Source organism: Ranitomeya imitator, chromosome 3 (assembly GCF_032444005.1).
Source record: "Ranitomeya imitator isolate aRanImi1 chromosome 3, aRanImi1.pri, whole genome shotgun sequence".
NCBI lineage: Eukaryota > Metazoa > Chordata > Amphibia > Anura > Dendrobatidae > Ranitomeya > Ranitomeya imitator.
The window spans coordinates 307,636,045-307,655,983 of NC_091284.1; the positions used below are offsets into that span (position 1 = coordinate 307,636,045).

The 19,939-nt window shown below is 45.6% G+C and overlaps 1 protein-coding gene across 1 annotated transcript in view; it reads left to right on the forward strand.

Moving 5' to 3' along the window:
• Positions 1 to 5,598: 5,598 nt before the first annotated feature.
• ITPR3 (inositol 1,4,5-trisphosphate receptor type 3) overlaps positions 5,599 to 19,939 on the forward strand; it is a 544,758-nt gene continuing 530,417 nt past the window's right edge. The window contains exon 1 of the mRNA XM_069756594.1: positions 5,599 to 5,844. Coding sequence (XP_069612695.1) covers positions 5,756 to 5,844 — 89 coding nt within the window. The 5' untranslated portion in view covers positions 5,599 to 5,755. The remainder of the gene's footprint in view (positions 5,845 to 19,939) is intronic.

Genomic DNA, 19,939 nt, shown 5'->3' on the forward strand with positions numbered 1-19,939 from the left:
ATCTGTCTATTTATCTACCTATTGTATTCTGACTGTCACGCCATGAATTTACTGTACTCAGCTGATGAAATGTCGGGTTTTCTAGGAGATGGGTGCACAATAATTGGACAGCACTTGCAAGATCCGTGTGATTTTTTTTTTTTCTCATGCCCATTGACTTGCATTGGTGAGTCTCGTCTGATATATGTGGCAAATGGCAGCAGGCTGTGACTTTTTTCTCAGTCCGATCTGAAAAAATGATGAGCAGGGCAAAATAGAATAACATTGGTCGAGTGTAATCTGATTTCTAATCGGATTGCACTCATCCGTTTTCTCGCATATGAGTATGAGCTGCTAGGGTATGTGCAGATGATCAGTAAATGCTGCGGGTTGGATGCTGCATTCTTGCGCAGTGTCTAACCCACAGAGTCTAGATGTTACAGTGTAGTGGAGGGGATTTCAAGGAATCCCATGCCCACTATGCGTCCAGAGATACCTGTGGCTCACCCCGACATTCCAGACTGCAGCATGTCTGTTTGTCTTGAGAAGACGTGAGCCTCCGCAAGAGAAATAGTGCAGATAGATACAGAGAAGACAGGCTAACGGAGCACCAAGCGGGCGGTCAGGGGGGATGTTGATCGAGAAAGGTCCGATGCAGCTCCTGCCGGGTGCCTCAGGAGAGGAATAAACAGGGAGTTGAAGGATACTCCGGTCACATAGGGCGCACAGGACACAGATGAAAGGATTAATGTATTGGATGTGGTGAATGTGCACGGTTCAGTGAGCACAGAGGATTCCCCTGCGTTTAACAGAGGGCATAGGACATGTGCGCTGCCAGTTCCAGATCGTGAGCACATACCCTCAATCTCAGAATTGAGAGGAGAACAATCCAGGAGGAAAAAGATTTCCAAATTCCTCTGATAAGATATATTACAAAGTTGCATATTTTCATGAGCACTACTGATTTGTGAACTAAACTATAACACAATTGCTACTCTTAACCCCTTTCTGCCATTGGACGTACTATTCCGTCCATGTGGGGTGGGCCCTAATTCCCAAGGACGGAATAGTATGTCCAGCGCAATCGGCCGCGCTCACGGGGGGAGCGTGGCCGATCGCGGCCAGGTGTCAGCTGCCTATCGCAGCTGACATCCGGCACTGTGTGCCAGGAGCGGTCACGGACCGCCCCCGGCACATTAACTGTTGTGAATTCTGTGGCCAAGCTCCCTCCTGTGGTCGTGAGTGGTACTTCGGCTGGTTCTGTCTATGAGCTTCCTTTGGTGGATGAGAGTGGTACTGCGGCTTCTGAGTTTCCTTCCTCAGGTGATGAGGTTAAGTCGTTAGGTGCTGCTCTATTTAACTCCACCTAGTGCTTTGATCCTGGCCTCCAGTCAATTTTCTAGTATTGGTCTTGCTTTCTCCTGGATCGTTCCTGTGGCCTGGCTATCCTGCATAAGCTAAGTTTTGCTTGTGTTATTTTTGTTTGCTATTTTTTCTGTCCAGCTTGCTATATTGGTTTTTCTTGCTTGCTGGAAGCTCTGGGACGCAGAGGGAGCACCTCCGTACCGTTAGTCGGTGCGGAGGGTCTTTTTGCCCCCTCTGCGTGGTTGTTTGTAGGGTTTTGTGTTGACTGCAAAGCAATCTTTCCTATCTTCGGTCTGTTCAGTAAGTTGGGCCTCACTTTGCTAAATGTATTTCATCTCTGCGTTTGTATTTTCATCTCAACTCACAGTCATTATATGTGGGGGGCTTCCTTTTCCTTTGGGGTATTTCTCTGAGGCAAGTTAGGCTTATTTTTCTTTCTTAGGGCTAGCTAGTTTCTCAGGCTGTGCTCGAGGCGCATAGGACTGGTAAGGAGCGCTCCACGGCTACCTCTTGTGTGGTTGGATAGGATTAGGGATTGCGGTCAGCAAAGTTCCCACGTCTCAGAGCTCGTCCTATGTTTTTGGTAATTGTCAGGTCACTTTGTGTGCTCTGAACTTCAAGGTCCATTGTGGTTCTGAATTACCTGTTCATAACAATTAACTCCCGGCAGGTATAGGGAAGCATCGCACAGGGAGGGGGCTCCCTGCGGGCTTCCCTGAGACCCCCGCAGCAACGCGCTGTGATCGCGTTGCTGCGAGGGTCTCTTACCTCCTCCTCCTTGCAGGCCCGGATCCAAGATGGCCGCGGCATCCGGGTCCTGCAGGGAGGTGGCTTCACTGCGCCTGCTCAGAGCAGGCGCCGGGAAGCATAAGAAAAGTGCACGTTAGATCGCTGATCTGACACTGTGCACAGCAAAGTGTCAGATCAGCGATCTTACACTATAACATGATGCTTCCCCCCCCCCCCCGGGGCAATGTTATAGTGTAAAAAAAAATATTCAAATGTGTAAAAAAAAAATGTTTAAAAATTCCCCCCCACCCAAAAAAAAAAATATTGTTCCTATAAATACATTTCTTTATCTAAATAATAAAAAAAACAATAAAAGTACACATATTTAGTATCGCCGCATCCGTATCGACCCCACCTATAAAACTATATCACTAGTTAACCCCTTCAGTGAACACCGTAAAAAAAAAAAAAAAAAACGAGGCAAAAAACAACGCTTTATTCTCATACCGCCAAACAAAAAGTGGAATAACACGCGATCAAAAAGACGGATATAAATAACCATGGTACCGCTGAAAACGTCATCTTGTCCAGCAAAAAATGAGCCACCATACAGCATCATCAACAAAAAATTAAAAAAGTTATAGTCCTCAGAATAAAGCGATGCAAAAATTATTTTTTTCTATAAAATAGTTTTTATTGTATAAAAGCGCCAAAACATAAAAAAATGATATAAATGAGGTATTCGCTGTAATCGTACTGACCCGAAGAATAAAACTGCTTTATCAATTTTACCAAACGCGGAACGGTATAAACGCCTCCCCCAAAAGAAATTCATGAATAGCTGGTTTTTAGTCATTCTGCCTCACAAAAATCGGAATAGAAAGCGATCAAAAAATTTCACAAAGGAAAGTAAATCAAACCCCCCTTCATCACTCCCTTAGTTAGGGAAAAATTAAAAAATTTAAAAAATGTATTTATTTCCATTTTCCCGTTAGGGTTAGGACTAGGGTTAGGAATAGGGTTAGGGCTGGGGTTATGGTTGGGGCTAGGGTTAAGGCTGGGGTTAGGGTTAGGGCTAGGGTTAAGTCTACAGTTAGGGTTGGGGCTAAAGTTAGCGTTAGGGTTTGGATTACTTTTACAGTTGGGAATAGGGTTGGGATTAGGGTTAGGGGTGTGTCTGGGTTAGAGGTGTGGTTAGGGTTACTGTTGGGATTAGGGTTGAGGGTGTGTTTGGATTAAGGTTTTCAGTTATAATTGGGGGGTTTCCACTGTTTAGGCAAATAAGGGGCTCTCCAAACGCGACATGGCGTCCGATCTCAATTCCAGCCAATTTTGCGTTGAAAAAGTAAAACAGTGCTCCTTCCCTTCCGAGCTTTCCCGTGTGCCCAAACAGGGGTTTACCCCAACATATGGGGTATCAGCGTACTCAGGACAAATTGCACAACAACTTTTGGGGTACAATTTCTCCTGTTACCCTTGGGAAAATACAAAAATGGGGGCTAAAAAATAATTTTTGGGGGAAATTTTTTTTTTATTTTCACGGCTATGCGTTATAAACTGTAGTGAAACACTTTGGGGTTCAAAGTTCTCACAACACATCTAGATAAGTTCCTTGGGGGGTATAGTTTCCAATATAGGGTCACTTGTAGGGTGTTTCTACTGTTTAGGTACATTAGGGGCTCTGCAAACGCAATGTAACGCCTGCAGACCAATCCATCTAAGTCTGCATTCCAAATGATGCTCCTTCCCTTCCGAGCTCTGCCATGCGCTCAAACGGTAGTTCCCCCCACATATTGGGTACCAGTGTACTCAGGACAAATTGGAAAACAACTTTTGTGGTCCAATTTCTCATGTTACCCTCGGGAAAATACAAAACTGGGGGCTAAAAAAAAATTTTTGTGGGAAAAATTTTTTGTTTTATTTTTACAGCTCTGCACTATAAACTTCTGTGAAGCACTTGGTGGGTCAAAGTGCTCACCACACCTCTAGATAAGTTCCTTAGGGGGTGTACTTTCCAAAATGGTGTCACTTGTGGTGGGTTTCAATGTTTACGCACATCAGTGGCTCTCCAAACGCAACATGGCGTCCCATCTCTATTCCTGTCAATTTTGCATTGAAAAGGCAAACGGCGCTCCTTCCCTTCCGAGCTCTCCCATGTGCCCAAACAGTGGTTTACCCCCACATATGGGGTATCAGCGCACTCAGGACAAATTGTACAACAACTTTTGGGGTCCAATTTCTTCTCTTACTCTTGGGAAAATAAAAAATTGGGGGCGAAAAGATAATTTTTTGTGAAAAAATATGATTTTTTATTTTTACGGTTCTGCATTATAAACTTCTGTAAAGGACTTGGTGGGTCAAAGTGCTCACCACACCTCTAGATAAGTTCCTTAGGGGGTCTACTTTCCAAAATGGTGTCACTTGTGGGGGGTTTCAATGTTTAGGCACATCAGGGGCTCTCCAAACGCAACATGGTGTCCCATCTCGATTCCAGTCAATTTTGCATTGAAACGTCAAATGGCGCTCCTTCCCTTCCGAGCTCTGTCATGCGCCCAAACAGTGGTTTACCCCCACATATGGGGTATCAACGTACTCAGGACAAATTGTACAACAACGTTTGGTGTCGATTTTCTCCTGTTACCCTTGGTAAAATAAAACAAATTGGAGCTGAACTGAATTTTTTGTGAAAAAAAGTTAAATGTTCATTTTTATTTAAACATTTCAAAAATTCCTGTGAAGCACCAGAAGGGTTAATAAACTTCTTGAATGTGGTTTTGAGAACCTTGAGGGGTGTAGTTTTTAGAATGGTGTCACACTTGAGTATTTTCTATTATATAGACCCCTCAAAATGACTTCAAATGAGATGCGGTCCCTAAAAAAAAAATGGTGTTGTAAAAATGAGAAATTGCTGGTCAACTTTTAACCCTTACAACTCCCTAACAAAAAAATTTTTGGTTCCAAAATTGTGATGTAAAGTAGACATGTGGGAAATGTTACTTATTAAGTATTTTATGTGTCATATCTCTGTGATTTAATTGTATAAAAATTCAAAGTTCGTAAATTGCGAAATTTTCGACAAATTTCCGTTTTTTTCACAAATAAACGCAGGTAATATCAAAGAAATGTTACCACTAACATGAAGTACAATATGTCACGAGAAAACACTTTCAGAATTACCAGGATCCGTTGAAGCGTTCCAGAGTTATAACCTCATAAAGGGACAGTGGTCAGAATTGTAAAAATTGTCCCAGTCATTAACGTGCAAATCACCCTTGGGGGTAAAGGGGTTAAAGTGCCAGACCCATTCTGTGTCCAATGTAGCTAAGTTATTGAACTACTTACTGCAAGGCTTTACACAATAAAACTCTATTTTTTGTTGTAAAAACAAATAAAAAACTGAGTGCAGTAAACTGCCAGCATGGTGGCACTGCTGCAGCCTGTACAGACAGCAGGAAGGGCACGGAGAGGGTTAACCGGCTGCGCCCAGCACAGACACTATTTGCATTCATGAAACTTCCTGGTTGTGTACAGGTGAAGGCAGACAGTGAGGGGAGGAGGAGGAGGAGGAGGGCTGCGCGCCACACACCGGGAGAGGACGAGGAGCAGGACGGGCACGGTGGGCACACTCATTAGCAGCCCGGCACCGGCACCAGGCGGGCGTGTGAGGAGAGTGCCCGCTACAATGAGTGACAAGTCCAGCTTCCTGCACATCGGGGACATCGTGTCCCTGTACGCCGAGGGCACAGTATGCGGCTTCATCAGCACCCTGGGGTAAGTGTGCCAGCTGCCGGTGTGGGCAGCACAGAAGGAAAGTTTGGGCGAGTGATGTCATGGCATGTGTGAGTTATCCTGGCAGTATTTGCCCGTTACACATGGACTGCACTTGGTGAGGATGTGCCATGCTGCTGGGCATGTCCCTAAGTTCCATGTTATTTGTATCTTTAGGAGATTGCACCCCTGAGTGGTGAGCGCCAGTAACGAGGCGCCAGGCCTGGCATGTTGGTATCTGGGCTGCCATCTGCACTGAGATGGCAGGAGGTCCTTAGTCTACCAGTGCGTGTCCTAGAGGAATAACGCGTGGTCTGAGGTTTGGCGCCTGTCGTGTTGTGTCTTGTCTAGAAACACCATCATATGATTCGATGCAATGTGCCACAAAGCGAACGCATGACCAAAGTCACCATGAAGCCATGTCCTAAAGATAGCGCATCAATATCAAAGTAACAGGCGACCACCCTAAGAGTGTGGCGCACCATAACGGCAGCATTAGTCGTCCAATGGCCTGAGTGTGGACCACAATGAATGGACAGGTCTTCAGACCTATTGTACTCCCTTATATAGCGCCATTAATCCCACAGCTCTTTACGTACATTATTGGCGCTGTCCTAGTGGGGCTCACAATCTAAATTCCCTATCAGTATGTCTTTGGAATGTGGGAGGAAACCGGAGAACCCGGAGGAAACCAACGCAAACACGGGGAAAACATACAAACTCCTTGCAGATGTTGTCCTGGGTGGGATTAGAGCCTAGGAGCGCTGCAGTGCTAACCACTGAGCCACCGTGCTGGCTACGAGGCTGTGGCATTTGGTTCGGGAGACCCCTGGGCGGTCTGTGCATTGCAGTCAGTGCTCATGGACTTCCGCATTAAAAGTTTTATCGCCTGTCCACAGAATAGATGATAGATGTCTAATTGGTCCGACCACTGGGACATAGTACAGTGCACCCAGCCATATTAACCCATAAACCGTCCAAAAGGTGTTCAGTCATTTTTGGCCCCCATTTCACTTTGATCTTTCCCCCATCTACAGCTGACAGCTGGATCCTGGTACCGTAGGTGTCAGACCACAGTGTATAGTCCTGTAGCCATATAAACACTGTTCTTTCTGGTCCCATCAACACATGAGAACATGTGAGCACATGCAATCAATGCCACAACTAAACGGTGTGGCTAATACAGGCATAGTAGGGGATGAGGCGGCACAATAATGCTCATCTGTGACCAGTGCGCTAATGGTCCACTGTGCTGGAAAGATATCTACCCACTTATTGCTATGGCGCAGAGTGTAAAGACCCATTGGAGCCCTTGGCTCAGTTTACAGTATGTATCAGCTTGTAAGCAGAAATATACATTATAGGCCCCTGGTTTCAGTCTAGCCAGTCTTAGGAATAATGCAGCCCCGGGTGTACAAACGTGATCACATCCCATTTAAATGGGGACATCATGCCCCAGTTTTCGTGATAAGACTGAGCCCTCCCATCCTCTGGGTCTGGATAGAGCAGCATGCACAGTGTCGCTTCCTAGGGAATGAAAAAGAGAGCAGAGTGCAATGAACAAACTTTTCTACCCCGGCGCTTACACACTGAGTGAAGCATCAGGGTTGGTGGGGGTCCCAGGAGTTTGGCCTACAGAGATCACTCATCACCCACCCTGTGGAGAGGAGGTCATAGGAAAACCCCTATAAAAACTAGTTAGTGCAGTTTCAATCGGAAAAGTGGAGAAGGGGTTAGCGTAAGAAATGTGTAAGTTATCAATACAGCGAGTGGGAATACGGGAGGCTTGGAAAGTATGTAGGTGTTAACATTCTTCAGTGCAACCGCACAGTGAGTAAATAGTGAGGATTCCGCCAATATTTGGCCGGAGCACTGCACAATGACTTTACAGGGTGCGGTGCTGCGATATTGTGCCATAAAACACATGCTCATATTAATATGTGACTGCTCACATGTGTTACATTGTAGCTGCACTTTCTGCAGACTTTGTCATATTGATATGTCCGAGTTGTAAGAACCCCCTCAAGTGCTAGTATGAAGAACCAGAAGATGTCTTCAGCTGATTCCGGGTCCTCAAGCAGAGCAGCACTCCAAGAACATCTGCCTCTTTACTGGCATTGTTATATGTCAAAAATGGAATGAAAGTGCAGTTACTCTTTAAGAAAACAGCATATTGTATGTGACTATGTGTGAATGTATTGGTATTATGTATGCGGCTTAGCGCAGATGTGTCAGTATATTTCACAATACACACTTTTGTATTGTACAATTTTTGCACTTATATTTTATCTCTTCTTCTGTAAGACCTATAACTTTTTTTATTTTCCTGCCAACATAGCCATATGAGGGATTATTTTTCATTTGACTAGTTGCAGTTTTGAATGCCACCTTCTAATTTACTATTCCAGATACTGAAAAATGGGAAAGTAAATCAAAGTGTTCAAAAATGCAAAAAGAACCCCCATGAATTCACCATTGTTTTCCATTATGTTTACGGTGTTTACTATTCAAAACCTAAGATAAAAACAAAATGAGCAAATACCCTGCAGTTAATAAATAAATAGCAATAGTGCATGAAAATAACATAAGGTTATTAGTTAACATAATTTTGAGCAAAAAAAAAAACACGCAAAAACCATCCCACCATGTCAACGTGACCCTGATCGTAACCTCTAGTATTAAAACCTTACCCTATGTCAAATGACGAAAATGTGAAAAAGGGCCAAGCAGCACCGAGACCAGGACTAATGGACACCCTGCCATGGAGAACTATATATACAGTGGGTTCGGAAAGTATTCAGACCCCTTTACATTTTTGACTCTTTGTTTCATTGCAGCCATTTGGTAAATTCAAAAAATTTAATTTTTTACTCATTAACCCCTTTCTGACAATGGACGTAATATTCCGTCCATGTGGGGTGGGCCCTACTTCCCAAGGACGGAATAGTACGTCCAGCGCGATCGGCCGCGCTCACGGGGGGAGCGCGGACGATCGCGGCCGGGTGTCAGCTGCTTATCGCAGCTGACATCCGGCACTATGTGCCAGGAGCGGTCACGGACCGCCTCCGGCACATTAACCCCCGGCACACCGCGATCAAACATGATCGCGATGTGCCGGCGGTGCAGGGAAGCATCGCGCAGGGAGGGGGCTACCTGCGGGCTTCCCTGAGACCCCCGCAGCAACGCGATGTGATCGCGTTGCTCCGAGGGTCTCCTACCTCCTTCCTCGATGCAGGCCCCGGATCCAATTTGGCCGCGGCATCCGGGTCCTGCAGGGAGGGAGGTGGCTTACCAAGTGCCTGCTCAGAGCAGGCACTTGGTAACGCTGCAGCCCTGTAAGTCAGATCGGTGATCTGACAGAGTGCTGTGCAAACTGTCAGATCACCGATCTGTGATGTCCCCCACTGGGACAAAGTAAAAAAGTAAAAAAAAATTTCCAAATGTGTAATAAAAAAAAAAAAAAAATCCTAAATAATGAAAAAAATATATATATTATTCCCATAAATACATTTCTTTATCTAAATAAAAAAAAACAATAAAAGTACACATATTTAGTATCGCCGCGTCCGTAACGACCCGACCTATACAACTGGCCCACTAGTTAACCCCTTCAGTAAACACCGTAAGAAAAAAAAACGAGGCAAAAAACAACGCTTTATTATCATACTGCCGAACAAAAAGTGAAATAACACGCGATCAAAAAGGATATATATATAACCATGGTACCGCTGAAAACGTCATCTTGTCCCGCAAAAAACGAGCCGCCACACAGCATCATCAGCGAAAAAATAAAAAAGTTATAGTCCTGAGAATAAAGCGATGCAAAAATAATTATTTTTTCTATAAAATAGTTTTTATCGTTTAAAAGCGCCAAAACATAAAAAAAATGATATAAATGAGGTATCGCTGTAATCGTACTGACCTGAAGAATAAAACTGCTCTATCAATTTTACCAAACACGGAACGGTATAAACGCCTCCCCCAAAAGAAATTCATGAATAGCTGGTTTTTGGTCATTCTGCCTCACAAAAATCGGAATAAAAAGCGATCAAAAAATGTCACGTGCCCGAAAATGTTACCAATAAAAACGACAACTCGTCCCGCAAAAAACAAGACCTCACATGACTATGTGGACTCAAATATGGAAAAATTATAGCTCTTAAAATGTGGAAACGCAAAAAATATTTTTTGCAATAAAAAGCGTCTTTCAGTGTGTGACGGCTACCAATCATAAAAATCCGCTAAAAAACCCGCTATAAAAGTAAATCAAACCCCCCTTCATCACCCCCTTAGTTAGGGAAAAATTAAAAAAATGTATTTATTTCCATTTTCCCGTTAGGGTTAGGGCTAGGGCTAGGGTTAGGGCTAGGGTTAGGGCTAGGGTTAGGGCTAGGGTTAGGGTTGGGGCTAGGGTTAGGGTTGGGGTTAGGGCTAGGGTTAAGGCTACAGTTAGGGTTAAGGCTACAGTTAGGGTTGGGCTAAAGTTAGGGTTAGGGTTTGGATTACATTTACGGTTGGGAATAGGGTTAGGGGTGTGTCTGGGTTAGAGGTGTGGTTAGGGTTACTGTTGGAATTAGGGTTAGGGGTGTGTTTTGATTAGGGTTTCAGTTATAATTGGGGGGTTTCCACTGTTTAGGCACATCAGGGGCTCTCCAAACGCGACTTGGCGTCCGATCTCAATTCCAGCCAATTCTGCGTTGAAAAAGTAAAACAGGGCTCCTTCCCTTCCGAGCTCTCCCGTGTGCGCAAACAGGAGTTTACCCCAACATATAGGGTATCACTGTACTCAGGACAAATTGGACAACAACTTTTGGGGTCCAATTTCTTCTGCTACCCTTGGGAAAATACAAAACTGGGGGCTAAAAAATAATTTTTGTGGGAAAAAAAGATTTTTTATTTTCACGGCTCTGCGTTATAAACTGTAGTGAAACACTTGGGGGCTCAAAGTTCTCACAACACATCTATATAAGTTCCTTGGGGGGTCTAGTTTCCAATATGGGGTCACTTGTGGGGGGTTTCTACTGTTTAGGTACATTAGGGGCTCTGCAAACGCAATGTGATGCCTGCAGACCATTCCATCTAAGTTTGCATTCCAAATGGCGTTCCTTCCCTTCCGAGCCCTCCCATGCGCCAAAACGGTGGTTCCCCCCACATATGGGGTATCAGCGTACTCAGGACAAATTGTACAACAACTTTTTGGTTCCAATTTCTTCTCTTACCATTGGGAAAATAAAAAATTGGGGGCGAAAAGATAATTTTTGTGAAAAAAAAAAGATTTATTTTTACGGTTCTGCATTATAAACTTCTGTGAAGCACTTGGTGGGCCAAAGTGCTCACCACACCTCTAGATAAGTTCCTTAGGGGGTCTACTTTCCAAAATGGTGTCACTTGTGGGGGGTTTCAATGTTTAGGCACATCAGTGGCTCACCAAACGCAACATGGCGTCCCATCTCAATTCCTGTCAATTTTGCATTGAAAGGTCAAACGGCGCTCCTTTCCTTCCGAGCTCTCCCATGCGCCCAAACAGTGGTTTACCTCCACTTATGCTGCTTACTCAGGACAAATTGTACAACAACGTTTGGGGTCCATTTTCTCCTGTAACCCTTGGTAAAATAAAACAAATTGGAGCTGAAGTAAATTTTTTGTGAAAAAAAGTTAAATGTTCATTTTTATTTAAACATTCCAAAAATTCCTGTGAAACACCTGAAGGGTTAATAAACTTCTTGAATGTGGTTTTGAGAACCTTGAGGGTTGCAGTTTTTAGAATGGTGTCACACTTGGGTATTTTCTATCATATAGACCCCTTAAAATGACTTCAAATGAGATGTGGTCCCTAAAATAAAATGGTGTTGTAAAAATGAGAAATTGCTGGTCATCTTTTAACCCGTATAACTCCCTAACAAAAAAAAAATTTTGGTTCCAAAATTGTGCTGATATAAAGTAGACGTGCAAAATCTTCAAAATTTTTGCCAAATTTCCGTTTTTTTCACAAATAAATATAAATATCAGGAAGTACAATATGTCACGAGAAAACAATGTCAGAATCACCGGGATCTGTTGAAGCATTCCAGAGTTATAACCTCATAAAGGGACAGTGGTCAGAATTGTAAAAATTGGCCCGGTCCATAACGTGCAAACCACCATTGGGGGTAAAGGAGTTAATGTACACTCTGGACTGAAAAAAACAGAAATGTACAAATTTTTGCAAATTTATTAAAAAAGAAAAACTGGAATATCACATGGTCATAAGTATTCAGACCCTTTGCTCAGTATTGTGTAGAAGCACCCTTTTGATCTAGTACAGTCATGAGTCTTCTGGGTTTTTCACACCTGGATTTGGGGATCCTCTGCCATTCTTCCTTGCAGATCCTCTCCAGTTTGGTCAGTTTGGACGGGGAACATTGGTGGACAGCCATTTTCGGGTCTCTCCAGAGATGCTCAATTGGGTTTAAGTCAGGGCTCTGGCTGGGCCAGTCAAGAAAGGTCACAGAGTTGTACTGAAGCGACTTCTTTGTTATTTCAGCTATGTGCTTAGGGTCATTGTCTCGTTGGAAGGTGAACCTTTGGCCGAGTCTGAGGTCCAGAGCACTCTGGAAGAGGTTTTCATCCAGGATATCTCTGTACTTGGCCGCAATCATGTTTCCTTCAATGACAACCAGTCATCCTGTCCCTGCATCTGAAAAACACCCCCATAGCATGATGTTGCCACCACCATGTTTCACTGTTGGGATTGTATTGGGCAGGTGATGAGCAGTGCTGGGGTCCTGGGTTCAAATCCCACCAAGGACAACATCTGCAAGGAGTTTGTATGTTCTCCCTGTGTTTGTGTGGGTTTCCTCCGGGTTCTCCGGTTTCCTCCCACATTCCAAAGACATACTGACAGGGATTCTAGATTGTGAGCCCCATCGGGGACAGCGATGATAATGTGTGCAAACTGTAAAGCGCTGCGGAATATGTTAGCGCTATATAAAAATAAAGATTATTATAAATATTATTATTAAAAAGGTCTATCTTTGTCTCATCAGACCAGAGAATCTAATTTCTCATAGTCTGGGAGTCCTTCATGTGTTTTTTTTTTTTTTTTTTTAGCAAACTCTATGCGGGCTTTCATATGTTTTGCACTGAGGAGAGGCTTTCGTCGGGTGACTGCCATAAAGGCCCGACTGATGGAGGGCTGCAGTGATAGTTGACATTGTGGAACTTTCTCCCATCTCCCTACTGCATCCCTGGAGCTCAGTCACAGTGATCTTGGGGTTCTTCTTTACCTCTCTCACAAAGGCTCTTCTCCCACGATTGCTCAGTTTGGCTGGATGGCCAGGTCTAGTAAGACTTCTGATGGTCCCAAACTTCTTCCATTTAAGGATTATGGAGGCCACTGTGCTCTTAGGAACCTTGAGTACTGCAGAAATTCTGTTGTAACCTTGGCCAGATCTGTGCCTTGCCACAATTCTGTCTCTGAGCTCCTGTGCCAGTTCCTTTGACCTCATGATTCTCATTTGGTCTGACATGCATTGTGAGCTGTGAGGTCTTATATAGACAGGTGTGTGCCTTTCCAAATCATGTCATATCAGTTTAATTAAACACAGCTGGACTCCAATGAAGGAGTAGAACCAACTCAAGGAGCATCACAAGGAAATAGACAGCATGTGCCTTAAATATGAGTGTCTGAGCAAAGGGTCTGAATACTTATGACCATGTAACATTTCAGATTTTCTTTCTTATTACATTTGCAAAAAATTCTACATTTCTATTTTTTTCAGTCAAGATGGGGTACAGAGTGTACATTAATGTGAAAAAATGATTTTTTTTTAATTTACCAAATGGCTGCAATGAAACAAAGAGTAAAAAATTTAAAGGAGTCTGAATACTTTCCGTACTCACTGTATATATACTATATATTGGTATGCATGCAATCATGTTCACTAAGTACCCTATGTTATTTTTATACACTACTGCTGTTTATTACATGTCTGCTGCATCCAAAGCGCTACTGGTTATTGAACGCAGGTGAATCCTCTGTATTCACTGAACCGTGCAGATTCACCACGTCCAATACATTGTACAGGTGAAGTTTATCTTGCGGAGGCTCGCTTCTCTGCAAGATATAGACATGCTGCGGTCTAGAGACACACCACATGTCTGTCTCCGCGGGTGAGCTGTGGGCATCTGTGCACGCATTGTGGGCATGGAATTTTTGGAAATCCCATCCACTATACTGTAACATCTGGACGCTACATAACGTCCAACCCGCATTGTTTACTGATCGCTTGCACCTACCCTTACTCCGCCTGAGGAAGAATGATTGGTACAACAGCAACGTAGCTACCGGGGGAGCACAGGGGGCGGTCCATGCTCTTAGGGGGCCCACCTGGAGCTACCCTACTGTAACTGCATACAGTTACATTCTGCGCAGAGCAGGGAGAATCGATCTCCCTGCTCTGCCGCTATGGAGCCCTGAGCAGGCGGGGGGCCCAGTGCCAGCAGTGGGCCCCCCGCCCACCATCGCAAGGTCAGCTGTGTCAGCATCTAGTCGATACAGCTCACCGCAATGATGAGGGAAGGAGCGCTGCGCTCCTTCTCCCATCATCCCCCTCTCAGCGTCTGACGTCGCAGACGCCAATACTGACAGCGGGCGCGGTGACGTCACTGCCCAGCGCCCGCTGTTAGGAGATGAGCGGGAGCAAGGAGCACCGCGGGAACAAGAAGTTAGGTGAGTATTTATTGTGTTTTTTTATGGGGCTGCCTTATACTACAGGGTCTGCCTACGGGGTGCTGTCTTATACTACAGGATCTTACTATGGGGGTACTGTCTTATACTACAGGGTCTGCCTAATGGAGGTGCTGCCTTATACTACAGGGTCTGCCTAATGGGGGTGCTGCCTTAGACTACAAGGTCTGCCTATGGGGGTGCTGCCTTACACTACAGGGTCTGCCTATGGGGGTGCTGTCTTATACTACAGGGTCTGCCTATAGGGGTGCTGCCTTATACTACAGGGTCTGCCTGTGGGGATGCTGCCTTATACTACAGGGTCTGCCTGTGGGAGGTGCTGCCTTATACTACAGGGTCTGCCTGGGGGGTGCTGTCTTATACTACAGGGTCTGCCTATAGGGGTGCTGTCTTATACTACTGGGTCTGCCTATAGGGGTACTGTCTTATACTGCAGGGTCTGCCTATTGGGGTGCTGCTTAATACTGCAGGGTCTGCCTATAGGAGTGCTGTCTTATACTACTGGGTCTGCCTATGGGGGTGCTGCCTTATACTGCAGGGTCTGCCTATGGGGGTGCTGCTTAATACTGCAGGGTCTCCCTATGGGGTGCTACCTTATACTGCAGGGTCTGCCTATAGGGGTACTGTCTTATACTACAGGGTCTGCCTATGGGGTGCTGCCTTATACTACAGGATCTGCCTATGGGGGTACTGCCTTATACTACAGGGTCTGCCTATAGGGGTCCTGCCTTATACTACAGGGTCTGCCTAATGGGGGTGCTGCCTTATACAACAGGGTCTGCCTATGGGGGTGCTGCCTTGTACTATATTGCGGACTATCTGGCACGTTATACTATATGGAGGTTATCTATGGGGCCATCATACAGTGTGAGGATTACAGTGAAGGGGCCATCATACAGTGTTGAAGCCATCAAACAGTTTGGAGGCTACTAAGGGGTCAGTATACTGTGTGGGTGGTACTATACAGTTGGGGGCATTATACTGTGTATAGGGGAGCTGTACAGGAGGGAGACTCGGGACATTATTAAATGTAAAGTGGGCACTTATTGTTATAGGGGAACTCGGGTTACTGTGACTATCAAAGGGGCACACAGAGGGCAGTATTACTTTCTAGGGGGCAAAATGCGGGCGCTGTTTTCTAGGGCACTTGCACCCGGCATTACTATATTATAGAGGGTTGCTTTAGAATTTAGAAGGCACAGAGAACCACTAAGCAGGTGCAGTAGTAGGGACACATACGGCAGCAGCGGCTTAGTATTGGGGTATCAGCAGGATGAGGAGTTTGTGCAGGTTGGGAATAGATGGTGATGGGGCTGGAATGTGAGAAGTGAAACGTGTCTTTGTTGTATTCCCTGCAGACGAGCCCTGGCTGGAAAAAGTTGTCGCGTCGGTCTGGGCCAGATGGAAAAGACAGGAAAAGTGAACTTTTCCATCAGAAAGATCGTCAGCGGTAAGTCATAGTAACATAGTAACATAGTTAGTAAGGCCGAAAAAAGACATTTGTCCATCCAGTTCAGCCTATATTCCATCATAATAAATACCCAGATCTACGTCCTTCTACAGAACCTAATAATTGTATGATACAATATTGTTCTGCTCCAGGAAGACATCCAGGCCTCTCTTGAACCCCTCGACTGAGTTCGCCATCACCACCTCCTCAGGCAAGCAATTCCAGATTCTCACTGCCCTAACAGTAAAGAATCCTCTTCTATGTTGGTGGAAAAACCTTCTCTCCTCCAGACGCAAAGAATGCCCCCTTGTGCCCGTCACCTTCCTTGGTATAAACAGATCCTCAGCGAGATATTTGTATTGTCCCCTTACATACTTATACATGGTTATTAGATCATTATCTGTAACTGTGCTGTGATCTCTTATATGTTCTGTAGGACTGGTATCTACCACTGACTATATGGCGGTAATATCCATATTGGTCTTTATATAGAGATTATCTTCAGTAACATCGTGGTCATCTGCAGAGGTTCTCCTCCACTATTAGGGTGCGTAATCGAGTTGTAATCAAGGTTGCCTGGTTAGGATCCCACTCAGAAGCTTGGCCCACTCAGATGCTTCGCCCCCCTGAACCAAAACCCTAGCTACGCCTTTGTTGGTACATATAGTCCTCAATACAGTATAACGCAGGTCCCATATAGTAGTATAATGTACTCCCCATGGATCTTGATAGAGAATACTGCAGCCCCCTTAGAATATACTGCAGCTGCCCTCATCGAGTATACTGCTTCCCTCTGATAGAGTATAATTTAGTCCCCTCATAGAGTATTATGTAGCCTCCTCAGAGTATTATGTAGCCCCCTCAGAGTATAATGCAGCCCCCTTAGAGTATAGTGTAGCCCCACACACAGTATAAGGCAGCCCCACCACAAACACACACAGTATAGTGTAGCCCCCTCACAAACAGAATAATGCAGCCCCCCACACAGTATAATGCAACCCCCAGGGTATAAAGTAGACACCTCAGAGTATATTGCAGCCCCCCACACACAGTATAATGCAGCCCCCCACACACAGTATACTTCAGCCCCCCACAAACACACACGGTATAGTGCAGCCCCCCCACACACAGTATAATGCAGCCCCCAGAGTATAAAGCAGCCCCCTCATAGTATAATGCAGCCCCAGAGTATAAAGCAGACATTGCAGTGTATAATGCAGCTATAATGTGCTGCTGCAGTGCAGTATAGTATAGAGCAACCTCCACCAGGGGGTGCTGGCTAAGGAAAGGAGGTTGCACACACAGCGCAGCAACACTGAGCAACAACACAGGTGTCACAGGTAATGAAAGGGACATGAAACAAGCCAAGGTCATACACTGAGATAGCAGCGCGGTACAGAAGGGGAGAGCAGAGAATCGTCGGGGACAAGCAAGACGTCAGCAACTACCGGGAACGTGGTAACCAAAACGTGAGACGTAAGACGGAGTTGGGGAACAGGCCAGAGATCAGAAAAAGTCATAAACGGGTGCAGGCAGTCAGAGGCAAACAGGAACACTATCACAGGGATCAGGTCAGGAGCTCAAACAGTGCAGCATGAACAATAGCTGACACTGGCCCACAGGCTGCAGCGGACCTAAATAGCTCAGCCAGCTCCAGGGTGAGGCAGAGAGGATCAACTCCCACATGACCAGTCCAGAGACAAGAGAGCTGAACATAATCTCAGAACTGGATCATGACAGTACCCCCCTCTCAATGGGGGGCCACTGTACCCCCAGGCTTCACTGGATAACGAGCATTAAAGGCCCGGACCAGCCGATCTGCATGGACCAAACGCGCTGGCACTCAGGACCGTAACCCCTCCAATGGACCAAGTACTGCAGTGAACGGCGGAGCATACGAGAATCTACCACCCGTTCCACCTCATAATTGGTCTGGCCATCAACCACAACAGGCGGAGGGTGCGCGGGAGACTCACCTGAGGAAGGCACTGACTGCTTCAGAAGCGCCTTATGGAATACATTGGGGATCCGCAGCGACGGAGGCAAGCATAGACAGAAGGACACAGGATTAACCAATAATAAACTTGGGACCCAGCTTAGCAGAGGAAATCCTCAATCTAATATTCTTAGTGGATAACCATACCTTATCCCCAGCTGGTAAGTCGGCCCCACAGAACGTCGTTTATCGGCAAAAAATTTATACTTGCCCTGAGCCTCCCCAATGTTTCTCTGAACCTCCCTCCAGATCTCTCCTAACTGCAGAAAGGCTGAATCAGCCCCTGGACACCCCGAATCCAGCCGGGAAAACTCACCAAAGTGAGGGTGAAACCCATAGTTGCAAAAGAACGGGGACGTACCAGTGGACTGATTGACACGATTATTAAAAGCAAATTCCGCCATGGGTACCGCAGAGCACCCAATCATCCTGTCTGGACATAGCAAGACATATCTTAGAACAATTGGGACCCCATTTAACAATGTCCCGGGATTCCCAGTTTATAACAGGATTATGTAATTGCAACCAGGGAAGCCCCAACACCAGTCCCGCAGGCAGATTGTCCATAACAAAACATGAAATACGTTCTTGGTGTAAAGCTCTCACTTTAAGGAGAAACTCTTCAGAAATCATTTTGATGACATTCTTAGCCAGTGGTCTTTTGTCAATGGCAACAACATGAATAGGAGTCTCCAGCCTAACTGTCCCTAACTTACACCTGGACACCAAGTCAGAGTTAATAAAGTTCATGGACGACCCACTATCCACGAAGGCAGAAGTGGACACGGAGCCACTCCCACAACAAAGTTCCACTTCCAACAAAATTTTTGAAAATGCCAAAAAAGGTACCTGAGAGTCGGGGTGACTACCACGACAATCACCCAGACTCAGCCGCTTGTAGGTTGGTGGACAGGAGGAGCAGTCTTTTTTTCCCAATGTCCAGGATCTCCACAGTAGAAACACAACTTTGCTTCAAACCGTCGTCTCCTCTCCTTCTCCTTGAGATTGGCGACTCCCACCTCCATAGGTTCAGATGGGGATGAAACAGGACCAGCAGGAAAAAACTGACCCTTTCGCTGTGCAATACCTCTCTCCCTCAGCCTCCGATCCATGCGGATAGCCTGAGTCATGGTCTCCTCCAATGAGCTGGGAGGTGTATGAAAGGCCAGAGCGTCCTTCAGGTAATCCGCCAGTCCAGTCCTGAACAGACATCTAAGCGTGGAGTCATCCCAGGACACCTCAGTGGACCATCGGCGGAACTCAGAGCTGTACCGCTCGGCTGAGCGTTCCCACTGGACCAGACCCATAATAGTGCCCTCTGCCAACCTGACACGGTCCGGTTCGTCATAGGTAAGTCCTAAGGCCTCAAAGAACCTATCTACTGACATGCGTTCAGTAGCAGTGAGAGGCAGTGAGAAAGCCCAAGATTGAGGACCCTGCCTAAGTAAGGAAATAATAACCCCTACCCGCTGAGTCTCATTCCCAGATGATAGAGGTCTAAGGGAAAACAATAATTTACAGCTTTCCCTGAACAGGTGAAATTTATCTTTTTCGCCAGAAAAAGTGTCAGGAAGCTGAACCAAGGGTTCGGCAGAATGCAAAGCAACATCTACAGACTCACCAGGTTGACTAACAGCAAGGGGGGTGGTTCCCTGCATGGTCAGGACAGTCTCTGTCAGTTCTTTTTGTAAGAGAGCATGAGACGTGACAAGGGCCCGATGTTCCACCAAAAAATCCCGCACCATCTGTGTCAAACTGGACACTTGATCCGCCAGGTTGCAAAGCGGATCCATGACCAGAGAAAAAAAAATGACAAAATCCTCTTTAAATGTTTGGTCAGCTATAATGTAATGTGCTGCTGCAGTGCAGTATAGAGCAACCTCCACCAGGGGGTGCTGGCTAAGGAAAGGAAGTTGCACACACA